The 15091-nt window shown below is 39.7% G+C and overlaps 1 protein-coding gene across 1 annotated transcript in view; it reads right to left on the bottom strand.

Moving 5' to 3' along the window:
• The window catches only part of TMEM131L (transmembrane 131 like), an 83684-nt gene that overhangs the window by 25449 nt on the left and 43144 nt on the right, over nucleotides 1-15091 (bottom strand). The window contains exons 9-17 of the mRNA XM_042050037.1: nucleotides 9870-9947; nucleotides 7875-8028; nucleotides 5759-5817; nucleotides 5296-5404; nucleotides 4256-4361; nucleotides 3453-3606; nucleotides 2660-2830; nucleotides 2282-2351; nucleotides 205-322 (exon numbers count right to left, since the gene is read on the bottom strand). Coding sequence (XP_041905971.1) covers nucleotides 205-322; nucleotides 2282-2351; nucleotides 2660-2830; nucleotides 3453-3606; nucleotides 4256-4361; nucleotides 5296-5404; nucleotides 5759-5817; nucleotides 7875-8028; nucleotides 9870-9947 — 1019 coding nt within the window. The remainder of the gene's footprint in view (nucleotides 1-204; nucleotides 323-2281; nucleotides 2352-2659; nucleotides 2831-3452; nucleotides 3607-4255; nucleotides 4362-5295; nucleotides 5405-5758; nucleotides 5818-7874; nucleotides 8029-9869; nucleotides 9948-15091) is intronic.

The following is a 15091-nucleotide window of genomic DNA, read 5'->3' as shown; positions in this document are numbered from 1 at the left end:
TACTTATGGCTGGCAGTGCCTTGAAAGGAACACTGGGAGTGTCTGGGGTGCACTGAAACTCCACATGCTTTGAGAGAACTAACGTAACTGTAGAAAATGGTCCAAAATGTTTTGTTCTAATTAAGAATACTTCCGAACAGAAATATTCTTTCTTACAACACTGTCCTGGCTTGAATTAAGAACCTCAGCAGATTCTGTACAGACCTGCATGCTTCCCCACGTCTTATTTTTTGCCATCTTTCATAAAGGTCACTTGCAAGCTCGGAATCCACGTCCCAGGCAGAATGGTCCAGAGAGAGACTCTTCTGCCAAAGCAGATTTGCTAAAAGGATAATAGGTAGTTCAGATTTTACAGAGATAATATTTGCTCCTTCCATCAACCTACTTCTGAACATGAGTAATTTGTATCTGCAAAGAGTCCAGACCCAAAACAAAAAAGGCAACCCACTTTTCCCCTTCAAAGTGACAGTATGAGAGGGTATATATATTATTTTCCACATCAGATTTGCTTAAGGAAATACATCTGCAAAACCAAAGTAACTGTACATGCAAACAAGAGTATGGGTATTGCACAGGCTTTGTATGCTCTAGTAAGCCCTTTTTTACTGCTGCTATGTCTAATAGACGCCACTGAAGAGTAACCAGGTTATCAGTAGCCTACACAGTACTCTCTGCTGATGGCAGTAAAGTATCAAGATAATATATTACATAGTGGTACAAAAATGGAGTAGCACGGCACAGCAGGGAGCAGAACAATTCCCACAGTTTGACCAAAACAGTCTTCTCCTTTTAGCTTCTTTTCTAGATGCTGATAATTTTCTCAAATTCTTAAGATAAATTGCAAGGCTTTACATCAGTCTAAAGATTAATGCCTTTTAGAAAGTTATACTCATTGGCGCGAGCATTTTCACATAGCAGAAAGAAGTCAGAAAAGCAAACTTCCTTTGAAAGAAAACAGAAATTATTTATTTTGAAAGTGTATGTACTTTATTCTACAATCCTTAATGTTTAAAGTATTGAATTCAGATTGGTGATTACTGGAATAATCCAACTACAATTTCTTTAGGTCAGTATTTTCAGGCTCTTGCATTACACATTTCTGTTTAACAAATACTAGTATCCTAAAGCAGAAGGCAGAATACCTGTATATAAAGATCTCATTATCTGCATTATTAGAACAAAAATAAAGTAAGCAACAAGGATTTGGTTGTACCAGCCATATTCCTTTATACAGATAAAAAAAAAAATACAAAAAAGCAAACATTTGCTTCTAAGAAATGTACCTAAACGTGCATGCGTACCAGTAATTGTTCAAGTCACATGTGTCTGTATGTCACCTCAGTTCTCCTTTTCACATTTGACTGACTACTATTGCCTTCCTCACATCCTCACACAAAAATACATTTCAGGAAATGTCATCTTGAAAACACTTCCAGGAGAGCACTTAAACATTTAAAGCCCATGGTACCAGCTGCCTTCTGAAACTCCCTACTGCACAGAGATTAAAAACCACGGTTCTGAATCAGCTTTCAACAGATTCAACATTCTTTAGGCAGTACCATGCTGTGTAATACCTATCGCTGTATTTTGGTAAATGCCAGCCATGTACTTAAAACAGCTCCCAGTATTACAGTATCTGGAGATAAATTCCTCAGTTCCAGAAAAAAATAAGAGCCCTTCTTATTGTTTCACATGATACAGTGTCAAGGACGCTGTCTTATAAGCCTGATAAACCATCTTTTGCAGAAATCTATGGAATTATTGCTGTGAGAAAGAGATAAAGAGAAGGCCTTCAAATTTAACTCTGGATACAGGAGGATATTGGTCAACATTTTTCTGTTTGTTTTTCATCAAAGAATTCCCAGGATCTGGGCCCAGGTTATGCACATTTTCTAATAACTCTGAGTTAGTGGACAGTTTTACCATTCTACCTCAACATCTCCTGAGAAAATGTGTATAAAGAAAGAAAAGGGCAATACATCACCCATGAGAACTCATCGGAGAGTCTTAAATACTAAAACTCAAAAAAAAAAAAAAGTTTCAAGATAGAACATCAGCTTGGCACGTGCTATGGAATTAGATGTCTGAAATACTGCACCATGTAGTCAGTACCCTTAGCCATTTACATGGTCCCTGAAAAGAGGGTGTTTTTAAAAAAGCATAAAACTAAGTGCTTGTATAAACAATCTCAAGATTCTCATTACAAGTCCTGCTATATAAAATGAATTTTCTACAATAAAACTACTGTCAGATGCAAAAAAAAAGCCTAAGATGAGCCTACCTGAATCAGACTTTCCCAAGTAGCACTGAATATCACAGTGGGCAATTGCTTCAAAATTAAGATCTCCCTGCTGGAAAAACAAAATAAAAATATGACAAGAGAACAAATTTCAGTTTCTCAGTGCATAATTTCATAGAGTCAAATAAGAGAATTAAGGCCTTGAATTAAGAGAATTAAGTGCCAAGAGACCTATAATTCCATCGCTGTTCAACTCTGGGGACTTAACTTCTTAAGCTACAGAAGGGTTTAACAGAGTGGTCTGGTACTGAGCCTTTCTTTCAGGACTAAGGAACACATTTTCTGGCCTGAGAGAGACTCTGCTGTAGTTGGGTTTGCAGTGCCTAACAACAATTCAACACACACAATTGAATACAATACCTTGGACACAGTCGAATATATCTGCAGAGGTATTTCAAACATCACTCCCACATTTGTGGACAAACAAATACTAGAGAGCACATTCGTTACAGTGTCTTTCACACTGAGCTTCAAAGAAAATACATTCCAGCAGCCTGGAGGTAGAGTCAGAGGTTCAGCAAAGTTCAGAATCTAAAAAGAATCAAACAACAGCTGAATTAAAATTGGTACATTTACTGGTGCAGGTGATACCTTGAAGAATGTAAACGTTCTTGCCCTTTGTGCTTTTGCTGTTACTAAATGGTGATACGTGCCTATACCCAACCCATACAGTGCATATATGCAAATCTCAATATCAAAATATTAAAAGTCATTTAGATGCCTACATTATGTGCTTATTCATAAACCAGATTTGCCTGATTTGAATCAAGCAGTTGTGCGAGTAAATTATCAGCTTCAAAGCTCATCTATGCACTAAAGACTTCCACTATAAAGAAATGCTGAATCCTAGAGAGCACAAACACACATGCAACAATTCTGAGAACAGAGCAATAATCTGTAATTTGATGCATCTGTAGCTGCAACTCAAAGGAAAGAACAGTTGTTAATAAAACAATACAAAACTAAGCAGGACAGTGAATAATGCCTCTTGAGACAGCAGCCTAATAGTTACAGATGTACACATACCTTTATTTTCAACTGATTCCAACCAGCTCTAAGAACACCAAGTTCTTCAAAGAACCTATTCCTATGTCAAAGGTCCGTATCTTTAAATCAAATACAAAACACTGTACAAAGAAGAAATAAAGCTCACCTTTACTATGTTCTTTGTTTCTCTGGCTATGAAGACTTCATTCAATTCAATGCTGAAGTAAAAATTATTTGTAAACCATATGGACCAGTATCCTGAAGTGTTATGGTGTGGCTCTATATGAAACAATGCTGCAGAAGGATCTACATCAAAATACCTGTAAGAAAATAGAGAAAAAATATAAATACACCTGCTATTGTCCTTGAATACATAATAAGTGGTCCATACAAAAGAAGATACCATAGCATTCTTGCATAATGAGGCTCTTCTAAGCTTTTATGGAGAAGAACAAAAATTTTATTTGGGAATAATTACATATGAGAGTAAAAATTCACAAGAACCATGTAAAAGAGGCAGGCAAAATTTCTACCCTCTTGTTATGCTATAGTACAACATTGCCTACTGCTTTGCAATACAGTAGGCTGGGTGAAATTGGCAAAAGATGACTGAAGAAAGAAAAGACTTCACACTTTTTCTAAAACTATCCAGCTTCTGTGTTGCATTAACAAGGATGCTGGAAATTTTACCACAGACTAATCAACATGTATACAATATGAGCTGCTAAGGCATATCTTTTTACTGGCTCCTGAAATTGTTCTTGGGATAAAATACAGAACTATTGCTTGAAACATGACAGGTCCATTTTGGCAAATGACACAGCAACAATAGGAAGAAGCCTTTTCACTGACCTTGGAATTGTAGACTGACAAAGGAAGTTACCTTCATCTCTTAGAAGTAAGGTACAGTATTTTCATTATAATATCAGTGAACGTTAACAGACAAACAAAAACCCACTGTCAACCTACCCTTCCATCACAGGACAGAAAAGACAGGCTTTGAGTGTTGTAGTGCCTTTCAAAAGATTGTTCTCTTTGTTGTCAGAATAAAGACTTTCACTGTCACAGGATGCAGCTGGGAAAGAGCAGACACATGGAATACATCATCCAGAAGCATATCTAAAATTATTTCATGTGAAGATTTGCAAGAAAGGAGAACCTTTGCTGGTGCGATACTCACACAGAGTAAAGCACCTAATTGTTTGAGTCCTGATTTTCAGAGATTTCAAAACTTGCCTTAAATATTCATGAATGCTAAACACCTTCAAAAAATACACCCACAATAAGGCTGTGAAGAGCTACCTGACCAATTTTAACCACGTGTCACTGGCACAGCATTCTTACTAATGAGAGCACACTGCCTCCTTTTAATAACTGAAAACCTGCTCTGAAAAAAAGAATCCCTGAACATAATAGTCCCTTCTTTCTTCTTATTCGCCCATGTTTTCCCTAGGAAAAACATGTCTCAATGTCATTATGAAAGCAGCCTGTTTCATAAATGTTTAAAGTCTGTACACTGCAGTCTAGCGGCCAGAATAGGAAACAGGCTGGAGTCAGGAATGCTTAAATGTCAATCTCTGCTCTTCCACAAACACGTCTGCTCTCAGGCAAACCTCTTCAATGGTCCTGCCAAGAAATGTCATAGAAAATGACCACCCAAGCACAATAGCCTTTTAGAAAACATATTTGAAACAGAAAAAAAACATAAAAGGATGTTGAAAAAGCATGTTCAATAATTATGCTTATTGTAAAATCAGCTAACATTGTAGCAAATGTCTTTTCCCCCTTTTTCAAGCACGTATAGCTTAGAGCCTTCAACCAGCATAAGAGGAACCACATACACATAAAAATGGTGGAAAAAACTAGCAAAAAAATTCATCCTCTTTCTCAGTGAAGTCCAGACAAGTTGATTTTGAGATCTTTCAGGGTCTCTGGTGAAAAAAACTACCCCTTTTTCAGCAATCAAATCCTGTTTAATTATATGATCTCTAAATATATGTAACCTGTACCTTTACAAGAAATAGAAGCAACTTTTGTGAAGTTAGTAGATGATGAGGATAGCAGTACTGGCTCAAATTCCACAGGTGATGAGTCTTTTTGTGACAACTGACGTATTTCCTGCATGAAGACAAGACAAATGATTTTTGTGGCAGTACTACCACTATTAGTTTTGCAGCTCCTGTATTAGTCTATCTTCTTGTCAAATTTGCAAGCCACCATCTGCCATTTTCTCATATCTTCTAAATCAACACATGAATTTTTATTCAAGCTAACAGCTCTTATGTTTAAAAAAAAAAATTCATCACTGAACTACAACATGTCATCTCAAGGATCTATTAGACATTTGGGCACACTTCAAAAATTTAGAAGTGTGACATTTGCCACCAGCAAAATCAATCTGCTATTAGAGAAAGCTAATTCCCCAATCAAATCCAACACCCTAAATTATGACTTCCCAAAGCCCACAATTACCTGTATATGCACAAGGCTGTTTCCAGAATGCATGATATACACATCTACTGATGAATGACCTGTCCAAAAGAATGAACACCAAGGTAAGTTCACCAAGGACGGAAACACTCTCGTTTCTTCTCTTGTCAGATATGAGAAGCAATCCCAGTTTAAATTTTAACATCTTTGTGTGACAGATACCCTTGCTAAAAGGAAGAACTATTTACATCTTGAGCTGGCAAACGTTTGAGAGAGGAGGAAAAATCCACTCAACAAGATTTTTGGCCACAAAGATGCAGGCAAGCTTTAACAGGGAATCTTCATTATCCTCTAAATCCTATCTAGAGCACAATTCCCCCCTTTCCTAGGGGCAGGGAGACAGGACTTAACAGCTGAAGGGAAGAAGAACGGCTGGTGATGCAAGTAACTTTCTACAGGCCAGTCTATCAGTAGCAGGAGAGGGTCCAGTAAAAACTGTTCTGTATCACACACAGCTGAACAAGATCCTGCCTCACCTGCTTTAAAATGCAAGCATTCCCAGGAGATAATGTGAAGCCAGATTCAGTGCTTTGGGCTCAAATCAGGAATGGTCCTATCACCCAGCAGGTGGAAAACTATTGCCTAAAGCAACAGGAGACAGGGGTAACAGCTCTCACCTGCTGATAAGGCGGTACAGCTGTGTTGGGGAACCACCCTTGGTCACTGGCAAAGCTATGTTTCCATCCACAGGACAGCAGGAAGATGTACAGGACCAAAAGAAGAGCAGCAGGACAGAATAACTTGTGTTTTTGTCCTTGCTCATGCTTGAATTAAATCAGTGTATGCAGGCTGACATGAAAGGACGTTCTCCCACCTGACCAGCCATGATTTCTAATGATGTATGTGCTTTGCTCAGCTGCTTGAAAGCAAGACTGCAAGTGCCAGCTTCCAAAAGCAGGTTCAAGGTGTTGCTTATGAGCTCCACATACCCCCCAGCTGCTTAAAGCACATACTCTTAAAGCACAAGCTCTTCAGCCTTTCCAACTGGTGAGTTCCCCTGTGCAGCCCTGCCTACCTGCTGTCCCACTCTAGGTGCTAACATCCCACCAACAGCAAATCCAAAAGGCTTACAGGACCAGCCTCTAGCACAGAGAGGACTTATAGCTGCACTATATTTAACAGAAAACAGCCCTAAAAGCGTATTTCTAGTACTTTAACCATCAAAAGTGTTAACAGTGAGCGCCCTTGACAGAACAGATGGGAACAATTTTCTACCAGCATCAGAATAAATGTAAATCCACAACTCAACAAAGCCCTGGCATCTCACTGGCAGGGAAACTAGGTTTGCAGCAGGTATTTCAGTTTCAGCTCTGTGAAATATCACAGAACAGGCACAAGGGAAGCAGTACATATTGTGGACATTTTCTTGTGTATATTGTATCTATTGTTTTGTGACTAGATTTTGAAATGCATTTCTCAAAAGACAGAAAGATCACACTCTTTCAATAAGTATGTTAAAAAATATTATTTTAATCTTGACTCTTAAGCAGTTTCTTCTTCTCCAGTCAGAAGGGAAAACTGGCAAAAATGTCTAAAAAAAGCTGTTCTAATAGACTGCAAGACTCTATAAATAATTTTAAATCCCCTGGATTTAGAGGATTTGCAGCATAAAGAAACTGCGAGGAGTTGATTGTTTTGCCTGTGGAATTCTAGCTTACAAGAACAAATGATGTGCACATCTGTATTACCTCATTACCCTACTTTCCATAACAGCCACTCTCGCCAGTACTGTATAAACCATTCTGCCTTCACAGTCCCATAATGGTTGATTTAATTAATGGGAAACCAGAGATGCAGTTGTAGAATTCAAAGGACCATGTCATCTTTCCCTACTATTTAAGCAGATGCATAAGCACGGGGGACTAAAGAATGAAAAAGATGTAGTTTACAACTTTACAATTGTTACCTTTATGAAGAGAACTCTGCTTATGATAACTCTGCCCTACACAATTTCCTGCACGCTGTGTTTAACTGAACTTTGTTTCCCCTACTTGTGAAGTTAAGCTGTTACTGAATTCAATTCAATTTAGGATACCAAATTGCAAATTATGTATAAAATCAAGCTGTATTACACTTAACAGGCAGATTTAAGACTTACCTGAGGTCTTTGTTCTTTCCATTGCTACATAAACTACAAAAAGATTCTCCAGTAAGTATTGTCTGTGCTCCACAAAATCTTGCTGGGCATTTTCCACTCTTACTGTTAAGCTCATTTCTAGCAGCATTGGGTCATTGGACATAAAACAGCAACTCTGGAGTGAGACAAAGGGATATGGTGTGTGTGTGATGGGGGACAGAACAGAAGAAGTTCACTACACTAAGGTACTCTGAGAAATTAATCAAAAGTATTATCTAACAGACAAGGTTTCCAGCACCAAAGCGCTGGCAAAACAGAAGTAATTAGGACCTTTGCTAAAATCTCAGCAGAAACCAAACACAGTGCAGGTACAGAGAGCACAGCAAAAACAAAGACAAAAACAACTAAAAAAGACACTGAACCTTGAGAGAATGCAAATTTATAAACTGTCTTAGTCAGTCTCACCTCAGGGACTGCAAAACAGTTTCCTTTGTTAAATCCTCTGCCTTCAATAAAATGTGCCATAAACAGACTGATGCATGTGTCTTAATGGTAGGAAGACAGTTCATGTTCACTGGTCTGTTTATAGTTAATTTTTCCAAATCCTGTGTTTTTGTCTCCATTTCTCACTGAAGTAATTTTAAAAAAACAAACATACATGTACAATTCTTAATAGAAAACACTGTTGTCTGGCTAGAATACTTCAGAAAAATACAAATAGGATCTTATTTCCATCTGTAAGCAGTGGCTGCTGTTAACACAGCTAAGTCATAGCAACTACAAAGACACAGACACCATTTGGCAAAAAAAATTAAAGCCAGCAAAGCAGAACAGAACTAGACAATCAACAGTGAATAACATACATTGGTCTTGCATCAAACCACAAGGTCGCTAAACTCAGGCTCCGATGCCCTACCAAGAAGACTAATTTGCTCAGGATGGAGGAGGAGACAACAGGCACGTGAAGTGCTCTCAGAATTGCAGCAAAACACTTCCAGCTAATCTCAAGTGCTGCAAGGAAGTACAGCAGGAGTGGGAAGCGCCTGAGGATGGGATGCCAGCTCACAGCTCACACAGCACCAGAGACTCTCAACACTTGAAATGGCTGCCAGGAGCAGGAGAGGAGGCTGCCATGGCGACTGGAGCCCAGGCACAGTGCACCCTTGGGAAGTCAGATCAAAGGGCAGACAGCTGCACCCCATGCAGCCTCCAACGCTCAGGTGCACCTCAAGCACCTCAATGCACTGTGCACTGCAAGAACCAAACGTGGAAGCAAAGCAGCACAGGAATGCTGCCCTGTGCAACACACAGGAATACAGCTCTGGAGCCTGGGCCTCATCACTCCTGGGGAAAGCGGTGCCGCCGGCCACAGCGCGGGTCTGTGTCTGACCCAACACCACACCCACAGTGAGCAGCACCCACCTACTGTGTAAGGATGCTTGAGGAGAGACGGGAAGAGGACTCAGATGGCACTGCCCAGGCCAAGGAGATAACCTACTGTCCTGAAGGCTCAGTGCTTTTGGAGGGGGAGTCCCTGCTAACACACTCGCCCCTCCGCAGCTCTGTCCAGCACCACAGCCACCCTCACATCCCCAGGAACACAGCCCAGGCAGCCCAGGCTTCAGCCTCTCCAGCTCACTGATCACTTCTCACTGTGAACCAGACACTCATGAAAAGTTTCCGGAGAAAAAAATTACAGAAATCTAATCTAAGTAGTACAACACCTACCTATCAGAATGCTTAGCCTGTTGGACTGGTTTTGGCTTAGTTTTTTGGGAGGTTTATGGGATGGTGGGTATCTTTTTTCATCTCCTTTATTCCTAAAGATTTTAGTGTGATGTGTGTGACATTTAATTTACATCAGAGGACACAGTTTTATAAAAACACAATTCCCATTTAAACTGAGACACTGAAAACTGCAATGTTGCTAAAATTTCTAGAGCTCTGGAAAGCGTCCCTCTAAGCTCGGTTTAAAATAGAAGACTTACACAGATATAAAATAATAATAAAACATACCTTAACTAGCTGATATGTGTCATTAGGTAAACTGCACTCAAGATGAACCCGTAATAGACTGGCATTCATAGTTTCTGTCTGTAAGAAAAGAAAAGTGATGAAAACATCAAACACATTGCTTCAAATGTTATATAAATCTAATTCACATACCATAATTTATAAAGATAATAGGACTGCTTCCTCATATACAGAACACAGCAATGTAAGGAATTTTTTTAATGACTACAATTACTCTGTACAGTAGTCCAGCAATTAAACTCTGAATCTCAGGACTCCATCAATATCTACCTACTTATCAACATCAAAAACTTATTACACATGATTATTAAATATTTATACAGCATCAGCATGAGAACTCTTACAAATTTTCTTATGCCAAAAATCTGTATTCAACAGACCCTTGTGTGCAATATAAAAGCTTATTTCCTTGTTTTCTGTGTATTTTCTTTGCTGACTGGATATTGAAATACAGTATCTAGGCCAAGAACATAATGCTTCTTGGACATGGTCTGACACACAGGCTTCATGCCAAAATGGACAGACAGAAAATACTTGTTTTGCCTTTTTATTGACTAGAATGGGAAAAGAAAAGAAAAGATGACATTGACTGTGCCAGCTTGTAAAGCACTAATAAATCTAATGGGGCAACAGCACCAACAAAGCCAAGTACAGTTCATGAAAGCTATCTGGAAATCTGCACTGCCAAATTACTTGCAGAAACTGCACAGCCAGTATATCGTGATCCTAAATTAAATTTAAAAAAAAAAAAAAAGCCAGAATCAGAATGGCAGACCTGTCACTCTATCAGTGCCTTACTTACAGCCAAATTTCGTGCTAATTTTGAGGCTGATGTGGAACCCCTGCCCTCTGTTTCTCTTGCGATACTGAAATATCTGAGTAGGGTATCTGCAGGTTCAGGTTTTTGAAGGTGTTGATTAAACTGACTTTAAACAATTTCAATAATTTGATGCTGAAAAGCAAAATTGTGAAGAAACTTTTGAAGGTATCTAACACCCTATTTCATACCTCTCTAAGACAGGAGAAAGGGGACAGGCAGGGGCACGTGAAAAGAGAGATTTAGCACACGTGTGGCATTTCACAGGGCTCAGTTTTATAAAAGCACTGCCAAAAGGAAGCCAAGATCTGCATTCCCGACTCAACAGGATTTCATACCAAAATGACTGAGGCTTCACGCAAGAGGGCGATATAGTCCCTGCAAAGGTGGTTGGTGGCAACCCAAATGCTTTCCCCAGCACAGCTTTCTGGGGGACTCAAACCCCTGCAAACTCCTTTCTTTTTTTACAGATGTTTTTGTTCTTACCAAATTGTGAGAGCAGAAAAAAAAACCCCATTTAATTTCAAAACATGCATCATTTCCTAACCCCCTCACAGCATGGCTGCTGGTGGAGTTTTAACAAGGCAGTAAGATTTACAACTTTGGGGGTCATTTTCTGATCAGATAAAACCTGATGCTTAGACTTGCCTTCTCAGCACTTCTTGGAAGAACACTACTGCTTTCATGGTCCTAAATAAGGATTTGTTAGCCCTTATTCAATGCCACTGTAGTTTGAAGTCATTTAAGAACCCACATCTCTGTTAAAAATATCAGCTACATCGTATTTTTTCCAGCCTTTGTTTTTCTTGACCTGGCATAGATCTAACATAGGAACTGCTGTCACCTTAAAATTGAAGCTTCTAATGCACAGGGTGGGGGGGAAAAGTGCTACTGGGGCTGTATTTGATGTTCATCTGCTTTCTAGGGGAAATTTTTATTTCCTTGTGAGGCTATCTTCAGAAAAGGAAACGGGTTTGCATTTCTCTAAGGCAGACAATAATGCATAACTGTCGTGCCTAATATCTTACAGGACTGGCAGGATGGCTCTGAGTTAACCCTAAAGAGGAGATAATGCATCTGAGAAGAAAACACTGTCAGAAGCAGAGTTTCCAATCAGACAAATCCAGGACTATCTCTCCCAGCAGTGCAAGCACTCCATTTATACTGTAAATATCACTGCTAATGAATGAGAGCAGAGAGCTGAGTTATGCAGCAAATATTTGTACCACAGGCAAATTGAAAAGGAGAGGCACAGCAGGGAAAACTGAGCAAGAACTCCGCAAAGCATTACAACTATTGCCACTTAATTACACCTGGTGCAACTATTTTGTATTAGGTATACATATTTGAATATACACACACACTCAGCACCCACAAATCCTCTATGAACTGAACAAAGACAATTGATAGAAGCAACATAAATTCTTGGCAGTTTGGTAAGTTCTCAAGTTTAAATTTTAAAGAAATAGAGGCCTCTTTCAATAAAACCCTAAAAACCTGAACTATCCATCTCCAAGGAGTCCCACTCCTGACAAAGGGCTAGGATTCTCGCTGGGGGACAGCAGTGTTGGCAATTATTTAGAAAACAATTCAACCATCAATGAGGTCTCAGTAACACACAGCTCTCTAAAAGATTTTCAGATATATTCTCGCATCATTACCAGGACTGTAGAGTTCAAATCACTTTCTGGAGTTTAGCTACAGTATCATTAAAAAAGAACAACACTGAACAATCCTCCTCTTCTTCCTGTAGGCTGATCCCTCAAAGTTCCTGTCCTGGACAGTCCTTGGCCCTAAAGTGGTATTTCCGCTCGGAATGATGTTAATAAGCTGTCCCTGTAATAATGATTCAGCAGAGTTCCATCAGTTTTTTGCAGGCAGTTATCAGGATAGCACACCAAGAAAGCCCTACTGTCATCCTTTCTTCCCTCTCCACGCCCAAGCACCGCACTTGGACAAAGCAAAACATGGCTTAAGGAGTGTTACATTCCTGTCAGTACTTGCAGTATTTCCCAAGTCGTCAGTTCATAAACTTTGAACTCCTCTGGGAAGTCAGCAAAGCGGTATCTGTGTCTCCTACGATAAGACCCTCCACCCTGCATGCCACTCCTCCACTGACATTTCCACCATCCTGAACACAGAGAGGCAGTGATGTAGCTGCCCTGTTAGTGCTGTCCAAATACTAAACAATGCCAAAAAACCAGGCAACTATAGCGAAGACTACACCCAGAAGCTGGGTAAACAACGACGACCTATATGGGCTCCACCATCTGTTACGGCTTAGTGATAACTAGCCACTGCTGAATGGCCACGTGGACGTACCACGAACTCACAGTGTGGGACACAGCTCTTCTTTCCTCCCAATGAGTGAGCCATGAGCCCAGGAATCCTGGGATCCAGGACCACAGGCCAATCCCAAACCCTTCAAATGCTGAAACTTTGAAAAGGGCAACAGAAAGATGGAGAAATTCAACAGTAAAAAAGGCACATTTGCCTTTTCTTTCTGCTTTCTTATTAAGCACAAGAGTTTCTGCTTAAAAATGTGGGGGAATGAAGGAGAAAAAAAAAGGCCTTTGTGCTTTGCCCACTAAAAGATAAAAACAATGCACGAAATCCATGGATGTTCATTTTCCACAAAAAATTCAAATATAAACCTGTTGCATATTGCATTTCCAATGGAAACAGTACTGTAGAGGTAAATTTCCATCTATAATCCCCAGGTTTATGTTACATTTCCAACACAAATAACCCTACAGTGGCACAATTTTACCCATATCCCTATTTACAGTTCTGGCCTTGACCTTCAAAACAAGTTTTTACAAATTGAAGAAGCTATAAAAGGGGTGGTCAATTCGGTGGCAAAAGGGACAGCCCATTACTAAAGACACTGCAGAGCATGGATTGTTCAGCTTGGCGAAGTGAAAGCTGAAAGTTCTGGTGCCAGCTACAAATGCTTCTAAGTGTCAGAAGCAGGAAGAGTTACATAAATTAAATGTGCATCTTAATATATAAACTGGCCACAAAGCAACTTAAATTAGAACTCAGGTGTAGGTTTCCAATCATCAAAGTAGCTTGTATTAGGGGTACCAAGGCCTCCAGCAATTCTGGTAAGTCACTTTACCTAGCACATGATGGGACTAATGATGTCAAAACTTTTCTGGCCTTGTTGACCAAGGATGTCAGTATTAGTGAACAATTTAAACACAACCACCTTTAGAATAGGGGACAACTTAGGCAAAAAACCAGACACACAGCATGCAGCTCTCTGTCTGAGGTTTCCAAGCAGTTATCAGGGGACTTCAGAGGTAAGGACACCTTCAGTGTAATCAAACTAGACACTATCACCCAAGGTTAGAACTCAATCATCCCGAGGTGAAAAGGGATGTGCAAAAGAGGCTTATGCTATCCTGAATTTACCCTGGTATTTTTTGTCAGCTAAAAATAAACAGGGGAAAAGAAATGTGCACAGCTAAGTGAGTATGACTGGTTTGTTTTAAATGCTTTTTCACTACAAGCCTCCATTCTATGTGTAATAGTTATGTATCCTCCAGTTCGCCCATGTGTATTTACTCACTCAGACCTCACCAACCTCTCTTCCTTCTACCTTTTCTGAACTTAAAATAGAAACTGGACAAAGCAGAATGATACCATTTTTTTAAGGGATCTGCATCAGAATATAAGGAAGGTGAATTAAAAAGAAGGCACTTCTGGAGAGAACAGCTAGCTGTAGAGAAACATTCTTCTAAAAGGAACCCGAACTCAAACCATAAACTCCTCTCCAGTATTTAGATCTTGTCTTTCATCTTCAACAGCTGAGGAGCCCATCCGACTGCTGCAGCATTTCTGCCCAAAATGATAACATGCAGTGAAGAGTGTTTCCTCAAGTACAGCACAGCACAGAAAAATTACACCCAGAGATTGGAGAACTGAGTCAACACTCTCTCCCACCTCATGTCCTACAATGAGGCCAGTGCCAGGTGGTACCATGCTGCACTGCTAAACACGACCTCAAACTTGTACTCCATGCAGATAAAGCATAGGATAATGTTTGTCACTCTACAGTAAGGAAAATGTCAGATGTTCCCCAAAGCTTCGCTACTCAGGAATTCAGACTGAACTGTGAAAAAGCATGTATACAACTTTCAGACACTACCTGACAACAACCCATGAAGCTATATGAAGCTATGTGAAGCTATGTGAAGATGCACACATAAACAGCATAAAAAACCCCTTCTCAGTTCTACCTCTAGCACCCCAAATTACAAAACCTTAAGATTTTTGCTTCCTTTCCAAGACTCTGTCTTTGCACATCCACAAGCAAACACAACGATGTGACTAAAAGGAAGAGACTGGCATGGAAGAAAAGAAAGGGAGAGAAGGAAACTGT

The sequence above is a fragment of the Corvus kubaryi genome, unplaced genomic scaffold (genome assembly GCF_017639235.1).
Source record: "Corvus kubaryi isolate FWS band 111438036 unplaced genomic scaffold, C.kubaryi_AGA036_p1.0 71, whole genome shotgun sequence".
NCBI classification, from domain to species: domain Eukaryota; kingdom Metazoa; phylum Chordata; class Aves; order Passeriformes; family Corvidae; genus Corvus; species Corvus kubaryi.
The sequence above is the reverse complement of the archived record's forward strand: the minus strand, read 5'-3'. Positions and strand labels throughout refer to the sequence as shown.